Raw genomic sequence first — 13,519 nt, 5'->3', positions numbered from 1 at the left:
GAGCGGCTCCGCTCAATGCGGAGGGAACCCCTGCCTGACCTAGGCCGAGGGGCTGGGGGGCGGGGGAGGGCAGCTGGGGGGGTAGGTTGCCAGTGTTGGTGTAAAAAATTAGGGGGGCGGGGGGCGGAGGGACGTTCTATAAAAAGAAGAAAGAGAGAAAAAGTGAAAAGAGAAGAAAAGAAGTTAAGAATGAGGCAAGTTCTTGGATGTGCAGCAAAGCTTTGTCTCAAAACCGAAGAGCAAATACGTCCGTACGGGGGCCAGGGCGTTCAAAAAAAAAAAAAAAAAGCCTATTGGGGTATTATCGTCGAAGCTGCACTAAGATTCGGAAATCAAATGTCCACACAATGAATTATTTTGCGCTTTGGCACCTATTTCAGTTCCCCACTATCCTTTCTCCTTATAAATTCGCCTCATTTTCTCTTCCATCCTCGTTGCTATATATACATGCTCCTTTTAAATGGATTCACCGTGACTTTCTGCCGACGTGGACACATCATGTAATCTCACAGTTACTTCCGTTGAGAGCGAGCCCGCTGAGGAAATATTACCCCGCCCCAGAGGGGCATTTTAGACCCGAACCTCAAAGTCGCTGCGGAAACCTCAGTCAAAAGCAGTCTGTGGGCACAGCCCCCTCCCCATCAGAAAAGCACTTTCACTTACCGATCTTGGGGTAAGAGCGCTCCCAGTCCTTAAGTCCTTTTCCTCGGCATTCTTCCGACAACTTCAGGCAGAGTCTTCCGAGAGAGGGGGAAAAAAAAAAAAAAAAGATAGAAATCTGGAGGGAGAAAAAGGACTCAAAACATAACACTACATCATCTATTCCCCAGAGCCTCCTTGGCCCACGTCCTCAGGACTAGGTCCCTGAGAACTGACCTGACCACTAGAGTGGGGAAAAAGGTCGGTTTGGGGGCTGAAAACTAAGAGGTGGATTATTTTAACTGTTGGTGGTTGGGGGGAGGGGAGGTCCTAGAGGGAGGGTAAGAAAGGGGGAATCATTGGGGTGAGAAAAGAAAGCCTTAAAAAAAAAAAACGCACGCAAAGAAAACTGAGAATGAAGTACTGTGAAAGATAGCGCCTTTGAACTCTTACAGGTAGGTAGTTCTTAGGCAGAAAGCATGCAGACGTGCGTATGCGCGAAAAGAGAATCTAGATGACCCGTATTCTTTACATATCTCCAGGATCAGGCTTCAAGCAGAAAAAAAGAAGGAAGAATTTTAATTCAAGTTTCACCTACCCTGCTTGTTGGAATGGCTGCGCAGATTTTCATGTTGGAGAGTTCCATCTGTCTGGCAGAAGCTGGAGTGGTGTTGGGGGCAGGTTATCTGGTGAAGTAGGAATGTACAGGAACCCCGCCCTCTAGGCACAGTTACACAACCCCAGCAATCCGCCTCAGCCAGCTCTAAAACCTCTAATGATCTTCACCTTCACCCTTTGTTAGCCTATTTCTCCAACAGACATTTAGTCCAAACACAACCAGCCACGTTAGCTACTCAAAAACGTAATTTTTCAAAAGCAAAATTATTTCAGTGCATGCAAATTCCTCAACAATGTCGTAGAAAATACACTTCAACAAGCCATTTATAATTTAGAGCATTGAATATATTTGTTGCGTCTACCTAGTTGGGTGAAATATCCACCAACTTAAATATATATAATGAAATCAATCCACTACAAGACTCATTTTTTTTTTTTTTGGCCACGCTCCCCTCTATATTATGCAACTCATAGAAACTGCACGAAATCTTCCATAACCATAAATATATTTGTACGAAATCTTTGTTAAGTATTGGACCTCATTTGATTTCCAATTTTGTGAGAAGAAAGATATTTGGGAAAATACTTTTCTATAGTTTCATGAAATCATTTTTCAATGGTTTATATACTAACTTTATTAGCTTTATACACTTTATACCTTAGACAAGTAAGTGCTTTAAACCTTGAATTAAACTATAATTTGTGATTTTAAGTTCTAATCACTTTCAGCTACACGTCTCAAAAAGAGCAACCTCCGTTTCATTAAAATCAATTAGAAACATGAAAGAAGAAAAGCTTCAAAAAAGTTTTGAAGTGTTTATCTGCCATAAGCTAATTTTAACTGGCAAAGGTTGGTGACAACAAATATCAACACAACTTTACAACCAACTTGTTGGCAAAAAAAAAAAAAATTTAAATGCTATGCTAGTCTGTCATGTGTTTTTGAAGAAGATAACTTGAGGATGATAGGACAGATTGAGGTAGATGAAATGTTCCTATCGGACTTGAGGAGGCCTTCCCATAGCGTTCTCGGGCTTTCTCTCTCTCTCTCTCTCTCTCTCTCTCTCTCTCTCTCCACACACACACACACACACACACCTCTGTATATCCACTCATATTATTAAACATGCTATTCTTGGACATATATCCAAATAGAACTTCCACGCCAGTGCTTAGTTCCTGTGAATCCAAAGAAGTCAACTTTACCCTTGACCTCAAAGTATGAAGTTTGCCATTGATACTTGATATTCTATTCATCCATCATGCAAATAAACACTTAGCACAAATAATTACACCTATTTAATATGGCCAGAAATAAAAATTCAAGGGGAAAACCTTTCTTCAATGTCTGTGTCTCTTTACCTCAAAACAAGAGTTCAACTTTCTTCTTAACTTTTGATAGGCAAAATATTATATTTCTTCTCCATGGGAAAATCAAATAATACATCAACACCTTTTTTCAGTCTAAACACATGCATTTCTTTGAGCTATCTGTGTAATGGGGATTTCCTCTGCCTAATGTCATTCACTTAGACCTTATTACTGTTTTTAAATATCAACTACAAATTTGGCTTCTAAAACAATTTGTGGAATTTTCTTTCATGCTTCTTTCTAAAGAATCGTTAAATTTTAAGAAACCTGGGCTTTCATAAAACTGCTCTCATACTAAGAAGAAAATAATAATAATAATGTCCAGTCTGCTCAAAGGAGATAAAGTACCTGTCTTGGTGTATTTTGGTACATTACCAATTGTGTATATTTGGTTGCAGTTATTTTAATTTTCCTGGCCCTTTCTGTCTTTCCTACAGTTCTCTCCACACCCGCCCCCAACCCCTTCATCGCCCTCTCTCCTCTCTCCCTCTGATTCATTCTTTCCTTCTTTCCAGCTTCCTTTTTTTTTGTGGTGGGTTTATCTTTTCAGTTTACAGATCCTATTTCCCTTTCCTTTCTTTGACTCTTCCCCTATCTCTGCATCCCACAACACACCCATCCCCACGTTCCAATATTAACCGTTCTGTATTTCTATTTCAAAATCTATTTGAGTCAGCTTGCATCTCTCTTAGGGCTCCCCCCCACCCCCAGCAACTCTTTAAGTGTTTGCCGATAACATCTTGGGGACAGATTATTTTTCATTGGGTCCATTGTAAGAAGTAGCCAGCTTATTGCATTACTGCAGAACACATTTCAGACGATACAATTGTAACAAATGAACAACTTGTCCTCCACAGACTCACCACAGGATCCAATTAGTTACTAAACCTTTTACTTAGATTTTCTAATTATTTTCTAGAGTCAGAGCAATTGGGCTGCTGAAACAATTCAAAAATTGTTTTCATTATGTTTCATATATATGCATATATATGCATACATATGTATATTTCTAGTTGAAACAAAATTATGACTGTAAGCCAAAGGAACAAATCTCTAGATTAAATTACACAGACATATTTAAACGGGAGTCAAATAAATACCTCTACATAGGAAAAAAAAAATGAAAGAAAAGGAGAGAGAGGCATTTTACTTCTTCTGAACATCTAGATTTTCAATTGTTATAATTTAAAAATAAAATATAAACATTGATCTGCAAGTCATTACAACAGGTGATCACTTCAGCAAAATCTATATTGCAACTTCAGCAAATCTTTATTAGAACTCTTTCATTGTGGGTAAACAGCCACAAAAATAAATGCTGACTTAGAAAGTATAAATACAAATATTTAAACAAAAATATTTGCAGCATTCATAGCGCAAATTGTACCTGAACTGAAGGGCTCTGTGTGTCTATATATAGTACATATGTGTGCATTATATTCACTTCTATCTAACCATATACATATATTTATTTATCATTTGCCAAATGCTATAAATAAGAGACCTGAAACAACATATATAAAAAGTAAGCATTCTATAAACTGATTTGAAAATAAACACAAGGTAAATAGCTATGCACATAAAATTAAATTATCTGTTTGCTGTATATCGACAGAAACTTAAAAAAGATATCAGCTGAAAAGCCTTTACTTTGTTTAAAGCCAGTGTTTATTAAATAAACTGCTCCATGTAAAATTTGATTCCCCAGTGGGGGGGGGGGAGAAAAAAAAAAGTACTGTTTTCATTTTTTAAAGTCTCATTTCAGATGGAAGGAGCAGTTTAAATCTCAGCATGGCTGACAAAGCCTTTGATTCCCTAGCACTTTACTGGTCTTTTAAGAATTAGTTCTACTTAATAAAAGAGACAAAAGTATCAAGATATATATGAATTTAGCCTATTTTTTATTTCTGTGTGTTCATAGTAAACATTTTTGTAAGTGACAAACACGGGCATATGACCACAGTATCACAATCAAGAAATTTTAAGACAACATTAACAATCACTCAAATTTATGCGGCATTTGCGCAACACAGGTTACATATTTGCAAGGTTTACCTATAAGTACAATAGGTATTAACATTTCACTACATTTAGAAAAAATAAAAATGACCTGTTAGTGACCACATACATCAAAATATACACAACACAAACTGAAGGCAATCATTAATTTTGTCCCCTTCCGATTCATTTGAATGGGCAGTGCTGCCAACTGAAACAACTTTCCTTTTTGTTTGTTTTAATACTTAGTATACCAAGTGCATTTTCTAGAACCCAATCTTTGGTCTAAAAGTAAACAAAAGAAAAAAAAAAACAGCTCGAAAGAAAAAAGGACAAAACAATAAATGGCCAAAATAATTTCTTGGGCACCTTTACTACGAATGTTTCTTAAATACAAATTACAGTTTAACATTTTAAAACTCTCCCCATAATTTAGGTTGTTCTCAAGGTCTGCGTCCACCGTATAGATCCATGATAACTTATAATACTGCACACATGGAAATCTGGCGGCTCTTCGAGATAGACTTGTCAGGTTTGTATGAAATGGCAAAGCAGTCACTATTTAGATACACATTCTACGATAATTTTGACTTCCAAACCTTATATTCTACAATGTATTCTCCCCACATTGCACCTCGCTGACACTCCACACCTTGTTAGAATAATAAACAACCCTAAAGACTGAACGAACGTACAGAAAAGGGGTGGGGGGGGCTTAATAAAAAATACCTGGACTTATTTAATTATCATTTACAATGCAAATGTGTGTAAAACGTTCACTTACAGTCTGGGTCCCAGGGATGTTAATGTATTAAAGGGTTGGAAGAAGACCCCTGATTTTGATGTGTGAAATAATCAGACAGTCCCCCGGACAGTCCCGTCGTGAAGCTTGGCAAAGAGGGTCTCAAAGACTCACAGGGCAGGGTCGAGGGGGCCTGCGGAGAGGTGGACGACGACGCGGCGCGGGCGCTCATGGACGTGCTGCTCTGCGAAGTCATTGACGGGTGCGGGACGTGGGGGAAAAAGTAACTGGTCTGGCCCGCGAGCAGGTTGACCGAACAGGGGTTGAGGGAGTAGGTCCCGGAGCAGGGCACCGACAGGCCGCAGGGCACCGAGGCGGCGAGCGCCGCGGCCGTGAGGTGGTGCGTGGCGTACGGGATCTCCCCGTTGACCAGCCGGTCCACGCTCAGGCCGTTGGCCGTGGAGAAGGAGTGGTTGTTGCCCAGCGAGTTCTGAGTCAACACGGAGCTGTAGGGCATGGGGTGGCTGGGGTAGGCCGACGTGGTGCCATTGTAACTCAAAGTGCTGCTGGCGCGGGGGTGGTGCAGGGACAGGAAGGGCGACATGGGCCAGTAGAGGGAGCCGGCGCGGTCCATGAAGGTGAGGCCGGTGGACGTGAGGCGCGCCCCGCGCTTGAAGGCCAGCTTGGCGCGTGACGTGGTCGAGCGGCGCCGCAGCTTGCCCGTCGTCCCGCCGATGAACACGTCGTCGCTCGACGGGTCCAGCATCCAGTAGTTGCCCTTGCCCGGGTCGTCGTAGTGGCGCGGCACCTTGACGAAGCACTTGTTGAGGGACAGGTTGTGGCGGATGGAGTTCTGCCAGCCCTGCTTGTTCTCGCGGTAGTACGGGAAGTTCTTCATGATGAACTCGTAGATGCCGTTGAGCGTCAGGCGCTTCTCGGGGCTCTGCCGGATGGCCATCATGATGAGCGCGTTGTAGCTGAAGGGCGGCTTCTCGTACTTGCCGTTCTTCTTCTCGCCCTCCTTGCCCCCCTCCCCGTCCTTGCCGCCCTCGCCCGCCCCCTTCTTCTCCTCCCCCCCGGCGCCGGCGCCCTTCTCCTTCTCGTCCGGCCCGACGGGCGCCAGCTCCCCGGGCCCGCCGCCGCCGCCGCCCGGCTCGCCCTTGCCGCCCAGCCCGTCCGCTTTGGCCCCGTCCAGGGCGGCGGCCGGCGGCGGCGGCGGCTGCGGCGGGAGCAGCAGCTGCTGGGGGCCCTTGTCGTCGTCGGCGGCCGGGGCGCCCCGCGCCTGGGGGGGCTGCGGCGCCTGGGGCGGCGGCGGCGGCGGGGGCTGCTGCTGCGGCGGCGGCTGCGGCGCGGGCGGCGGCGGGTGGTGGTGGTGGTGGTGGTGGTGGTGCTGGGGGTGGTGGCTGTTGTGGTGGCCGTGGCTCGCGTGGTGGTTGTCGCTCTGGACCGCCTCCGGCACCAGGCTGTTGATGCTGAAGGAGGACTTGGGGATCATTTTCACCTCTTTCCTATCTCCCATGTCCAGCATCACCCAGTCGTCGGGGGGAAACGGCGGCGGCGGCGGCGCGGGCGCGGGGCAGCGGCGGCGGCGGCGGCGGCCGGTGGGTGCCGAGCGGGGCGCGGGCGGCGCGGGCGGCGGCGGCGGCACTGAGCGCTCCGGCAGCAGCGCAGTTGGACCGCAGGCTCCGGCGCTGGCAAGTCATGTAGCAAAAGCAGCAACCACCCCTCAGGAATTAGAAGGAGAAAAAAAAAAAAAAAAAAAAGGGGGGAAAGAAAAAAAGAAAGAAAGAAAAAAAGAAACCACCACCGCCCCGGGGGTGACGCTCCCTCGCTCCCAACTCCACTTCTCGGGCTCCCCCCCACCCCCCGCTCCCCCCCCCTTTTCTGCTGCTTCCTCCTCCTCCTCCTCCTCTCGCAGCAGCAGTCACAGCAGCAGCAGCAGCAGCCCAAAGGGGGGGAGAGCCGGGCGGCGGGCGGGCGCGTCCCGGAGCGGCCGCGGCGAGGCTGGGGAGACAGCGATCGAGGCGGCTATAGCCACAATTAATTTTCCGAGCTCCAGGCGCACACTAGGGCTGTAAAAAAATTTTTGGTTTAACCTTTCCTACCGCTGGGCCAATCAGCGCCGGCGGCGTGCGGGCGCGTCTCTCCCGCCGTCGGCCAATCGGCGGGCCCGAGCCCACCCACCCCCGGCCCCGCCCGCCGGCGCCCGCCCCCTCGGGCGCTCGCCTCCCCCGCGCCTCGGGCCGCGGCCTCCCGGCCGTGCGCGGCGCGCAGGGATACGCCGGCGGGAGCACGCCGCGCCGCGGCCCTCCTCGCGCCCCCGCGCCCGCGCCCGCGCCCCGCGCCCCGCGGCCGAGTGCCCCCGTCAGGGCGGGGAGCCCGCGGGGCCGGCTTCCTCCTCACACTCGCGGGTCGTTTGCGTTTGAGCGTCAATATTTGTCCTTAGTGATTAAAGTCGGTATCCGATTTTATTTTTAAAAGCGGGGGCGCGGCGGCGGCGGCGGAGGGCGGCGTGGGAGTGCGGGCCGAGGAGCGCCGCGCGGGCGGGAGGAAGGGGCGAGGCGAGGCGCCGCTCGCCCAGGCGGCCCCGCAGGCCCGCGGCCCCGAGCCCGTGGGGAGACCGGGGCCCTCGGGGGTCAGCCCCCGGCGAGGCTCCGGGCGGCGGGGGAGGGCAGACCCACCCCCGGCGAGGGGAGGAGGGGGTCCCATACCTCGGGGCGGGGGGAGGGTCGAGGAGCGCCGGCGGCGGCGGGGCGAGTGGGAGGCAGTGGGCAGGCGGGCGCGGGGCCGCACGGGGGTTACTTACTCCGAGCTCGGGCGCCGCCGGGAAGCCGGGCCTGTGGCTCCCGGCGCGGCGACGGCGACGGCGGGCGGGGGCGGCTCAGTGGTGGGCGTCGGTGGTGGCCTTCCGAAATGAGGGGTGTTCAGAGAGAAAACAATACCAAACAATCTCGAAATAAACCAGGTAACACATGCTCTCTCTGCGCCTCTTCCTGTCCCTTCTCTTCTGCTCCAGACCGGCGCTCCCGCTCGGGGGGACTCGGGGTGGTTTTCTCTTCGCCGCTCCAGCGCCTGCTCAGCTTCTTATCCCAGCTGGAAGCGAGTAGCCGCGAGCCATCACCCTGGAAATGTTTTCCTGTTGCTTGTTGACATTGGAGGGAAAATTAGGGTGGGCGTCTATTTCTTCCCGTTTTTTTTTTTGTTTTTGTTTTGTTTTGTTTTGGTTTTGTTTTTGTTAAGCCTTCCTATTTTCGCTCCCTCTTTTCTTTTTTGCTTTGCATTTCTCAAGTGCTTTTATTTCATGCGGGCCTCCATCCTGAAATAACCTCAGGCTGAAGCCCGATCTTCCCCACTCTGAATGCTGCTGCTGGAAGACACTTAGGAGCCTCGGGAACGTGGGTTCCACAATCCCGGCTTCTTGGGCTTTAACACTGAGAAGGTTCGGTTGGCGGCTCAAGTGTGGGGGAGATTGTGATTGGGGGCTTTAAAAGGATCCCATGGCCAGGGGCAGGGCTAAGGCCCAGCATTTCCCAGGGATTGGAATTTGGTGTGGAGCACACTGATCAAAGGCTGTTCCATCCCACATGGCCAGGAAACATACCACATTTTACGGAGGATGTAGCCTGAGAGAAGAGGGAGGTGGAAGAGAAGCATAAGTGAATAGTCCCCTTTCCCTCCTCTGCAAGGTAAATAATCAAACAATGTCAACGTTTCTTCACTTGGAGAGTCTCGAGTTATCTGGCGGTTTTGGTATATCAGAAAACGGAAAACGAAAAAGTGATGCCTATATGTGATAGTAAAGTGCACTTCTGATACGAAGAACGGAGTTGATGAATGCTCAGGTTAATAGGGGAGCTAGTCCACACACTCCACCTCACCCTCCACCATGAAAAGCTGAGAGAGAGAGAGAGAGAGAGAGAGAGAGAGAGACTATGAAAGAATTACAAATGGTGATTCGTATTAGGAACACCATAAAAGAGGTTTGGACATTGGTTTAACCTCAAATATCCTCCCATTGTGTCTATTAGGTATTTCTTCCCGTGTCTAAGTATTTCCTTATTTTAAAACAAACGATATTTACATGTGCACAATATCAAGGGTTCCAGCGATCATAATGGCATGGCCCCCCAAACTGACTTCTAGGCTCTACATTTCTTACAGAGCCCCGTGAGCTCATGGGCTTTGCGGACCAGCTGAAGAGATCTGCGGGCCGCCTTCCTCCGGCTCTCTTTCCTCCTCCCACTCATCTCCCCTCCTCAGGCCTGTTATTCCTACTTTTCCTCAACTGTCTTTCCTCCCTCCTCCCCTCTTCCTCCGCCCCCCCCACCCCACTTCTCCTCCCTCCATTCCTTTCCCTCACTCCATTCCTCCACCTACTCCTCCCCATTTCTCCCCCCACAGCCCCCCTTCTCATCTCCACTTATAATGGCACACAAGGGCTCCCTCAGAGGTGGACGGCCCGGTACGTTTTCGTAGTCGGTCTAGCGTGAAATGATTCGGTGTAACCGGATTCTTGGGAAAGGACAGGTTACGTAAACATTTACTGATGTGGAGTAACTATACTATTTGTACTCTGATATGCAGGAAGGAAAGTGTTGATTAACACAGAAGAAAAAAAAGCGAAATTAGCTGATTGCATGCTCATAAGTGCAAGCTGTCATTGAACTGCTTTTAAAATAGACACAGCTGGGTGTTTGTGTTGAAAAATTTCTTGTGTTTTTGCTAATACTGAAATAAGCATGATTTTGTATACCAAACATTTTCAGATCATTAAAATTTGTAATCTGTGCTGGTTTTAAACACAAAGAAAAGAAACAGAATCATTTCTATGTAAAATTTGCTGATATTATATTAACTCAATCAGGTCTGTACAAATTGTGCATTGTGCCTCCTAAAATCTGTTTGATCAATTTAATACACAAAGTGCCAAACGTGGGTATTGTTTGTTAACATTGGACATTTTATTCAAATCTGAGCTCAGCAGCAAACTGGAGAAGCATTCCTTGAATACAACACCAGCACTGACTGATGAATTTTTAATGTTTTAAGGTGTTTCTTAGGTCAGAGCTGAGTGGGCATTGTTTTGTAATCTTGCATAAAATTTTAGCAGGTGAAAATAAGTTTTTCTTCTGTTTACTTTCAAAGAGCAGAAACCTGGGTCTGCTAATGAGAGCTGTAATAATCTGATTTTATGTGCCAAGAGCTTATATTGACTGGGAAAATGTTTTGCATGTAAATTAAGCATGTGCTATATTATTTTAAGAATGGCGTGTATGCAAGTCTCTCAAAATAGGACATTTGTATAGAAATAGATAATAGTTTAATATCATCATATTTAAGATTTATCCTCCCTAACAAACAAAGGTCATTTGCACTTTTGGGGGAAGTGAGTTTGAATTCCTCTTAGTTATTTTAATTGGACTTTATGGTGAGATAGAGTGCAGTGTGTGTGTATATATATAGGTGTGGGGGTAGGCTTGTTCAACAAAACAGGCACTGTTTACTCAGCAACCCACATTTGTCTCAGCAATGGCTTCTTTTTAGAACTGCTACTAGATGAAATGGAGGGGGAGGGGGTTCTTGGACAGAGTATTGTGCAAGTTGAAAGTCCCTGGATAGGGCTTTGTATATCCTATGGGCCAATTTGGGTGCAAATTGGATTTAAAGGACAGCCCACATCCACTTTGAGCCTCTTCCCCGAGCACATGGAGCTCTAACCCTGCATTTCCATCTCGGTCTCTGCTATCTTCAGAAAACGGTGGGCATCCGGTGGCCTTAGACTTGAAATAAATTCCTCATCATTCATTTATTTCTCCTTGTCATCTTAAAACTTGCTCTCTCACACGCATACGTCTACAAATAAACACGGCTAATTAATCAAAGCAAAAAATCACAGCAAAATGTAATTTTCTGGTATATGTAGTGGTAAACTTCTTTGCTTGTCGTCCCTCCCTCTCCCCCAAGAGGACAGACTCAGTGGTGAAGACTGAGCGGTTTAGGGGAAGAACTGATGGAGAAGTAGATTATTCTGTCTCTAATTTTAATTAATAAACATGACTCCACAGCCCACCTTCAAATAGGTAGTAGCAACTTCATTTTCAACTTGAAGTTATATTGTGTTCCTTGGGCCTGTTTGCCGCCTGGGGTCTTGCTTAGCTTTTTGCTTCCTTCCTAGCTGCTGGTTGAAGGAGGGCGGGACACATTTGCTATATTTACCTGAAGTCCATCCTGATCTGGGTCCCGGGACATAGTGTCCTTTCAGCTGCTTTTAGCTGTGCTCAGGGCCGCTAAAAAGCTCTCTTTCTGCAGATGCATAGGGAGTACCTGACCCGGTGACATTTGGGAGCCAGCAGAACTCCTGCAGAGGCATCCAGGTATTTCCCCAGATCCAGTAACAGTCAAGGTCTGCCCTCACTGGAGCCAACTCGTCTGTAATCCCTTTCTAACAGCAGGTAATGGTGCTAACATTTAGTGATTATAAGTTACTCTTTAGCGTGTTGTATCCTTGTTCTGTGGGTTTTGGTTACAGGTTATACGATTAGGTTTGCGAGAACAGTAGTGAACTAAACTTCTCAGTAAGAGGTCTTCACACCAGGAAAGTGTTACTTTTCTGCAGCAGCCCTGCCTCATCACTCATTAGGGAGCTGCAGGTTGTCAAGCCGCTGCTCTCAAAGCGCGCACCCTCAGTATCCCCAGGGGCGCGCACATGTGTGTGTGTGTGTGTGTGTATGTGTGCGCGCACGGGCGCACGCGCATGCACACACACATTCACACACTCACACACACACAGAACTAAAACTAAATTAAGAAGCCGATGATTAAGACAAGCGTCTACTAGGCCTGTCATTTCAGCATCCTTCCATCATAACATTGTGGCACCGGCAATTTTGCTTGAGAACCTCGAGAAAAAAAAAATCTATGGGAGAGCCTCGTATTTGAGAGTCGAAATGTTTAACTTGTATAAGCTAGGGAACCACCTTAGAAGAGAGAAAGGCCAAGGTTTAAAAGAAGAAGAAGAAGAAGAGGGTTTCAGTAGAGACCGGTGATACTCTCCCATGTCTCTGTGAGCTGCCAGGGGGTCCAAGTTCTGTGAATCAAGTGCATATTCATCCATAAGGAGCTTCCTGAACCCCGCAGCAAAACACTACACTTGGGAAAAGTTTCTTCCCAATAATTTCCCATGCCAGAATCAGATGAGGAGAAATCTACCATGAAATATTCCACCCCAAGGATGAAGGAGCTTGAAATTCTTCCAAGCAATCTGACTCTAATACTCTGTACATGCTTGTAAATGTAAAATGCCCACTACCCTGTCACTTGTTTCCCATCATTTGCCAATATCCCCAGGACCTGTGGAAGGAGTTGAGCCTCTGATAGTGTGATGGAGGCTTGTTCTATATCTTGACCCAGCCCAATTGGAAGAAATGGTCCCACCTCTTTAGCGCAGCAGCAGCCTGACACACCAATTCCTATTTTTCCTCTAGTTGCCTAGGAAAATACTGCAGCCCATCCTTCAAAGGGGTCAGAAAAGCTAAAGAGAAAGACAAAAAATTGGAGGGGTGATATTAAATGAGAATGACAGAAGCTAGAGCTCTGGTTCTTAGCTTTAATGCTCCAGTCTGTCTAAAAAGGGAGGACATGAGGTTTGGCAAAAGTCAGCACACTAGACAATGCTACTTTGGATTTTCCATTAGTGGGACACCAAAAGAGGGGAAAATGGCCTCATAAATATCTATCAGACTGAAAGAAAATCATATGGGGGTCAAAATGCTGAGCTCCGAACCTCTAACTATCCCATCACTATTCTCCTTCATTACTGGGAGCTTAATTTGATTTCTAGTAGAAGCTGGAATAATGTACTTTGGGAAGTGTTATAGCACTCTTTGGACATTGTGGATCATCGAGTCCCCTCTATTTGAAGCACCCTTCTAAACGCCCCCCCCCACACACACACACCGTTCCTGAAGAGAATGAAACAGTTGTGACTCAGTCCCAATTCTCAACGGTGAAAAGTACACGGGGAACACTGAAGAGCCCAACGTCCATATAATAAGATTGATCGCTTCTTTTAGGAAATGCGCGCACCCACTGATGGTCTGTGAAGGAATGAGGGCAAAGAAAACTATATGCGCATGGGGTGAGCGTGTCAGC

General features: G+C 47.1%; 1 protein-coding gene across 1 annotated transcript; it reads right to left on the bottom strand.

Annotated features, from left to right (window-relative positions):
* Positions 1-5,429: 5,429 nt before the first annotated feature.
* On the bottom strand, positions 5,430-6,961 carry FOXG1 (forkhead box G1; the record flags this gene model as incomplete). The annotated part of the gene is made up of 1 exon (XM_084240022.1): positions 5,430-6,961. The coding sequence occupies exon 1, from the start codon at positions 6,894-6,896 to the stop codon at positions 5,430-5,432; it is 1,467 nt and encodes a 488-aa protein (XP_084096148.1). The 5' UTR covers positions 6,897-6,961.
* Positions 6,962-13,519: the final 6,558 nt, after the last annotated feature.

The sequence above is a fragment of the Talpa europaea genome (assembly GCF_964194135.1).
Source record: "Talpa europaea genome assembly, chromosome: 8".
In the NCBI taxonomy this organism is placed as follows: Eukaryota; Metazoa; Chordata; class Mammalia; order Eulipotyphla; family Talpidae; genus Talpa; species Talpa europaea.
Note: the sequence above shows the minus strand (reverse complement) of the source record. Positions and strands in the feature narration are given on the sequence as shown.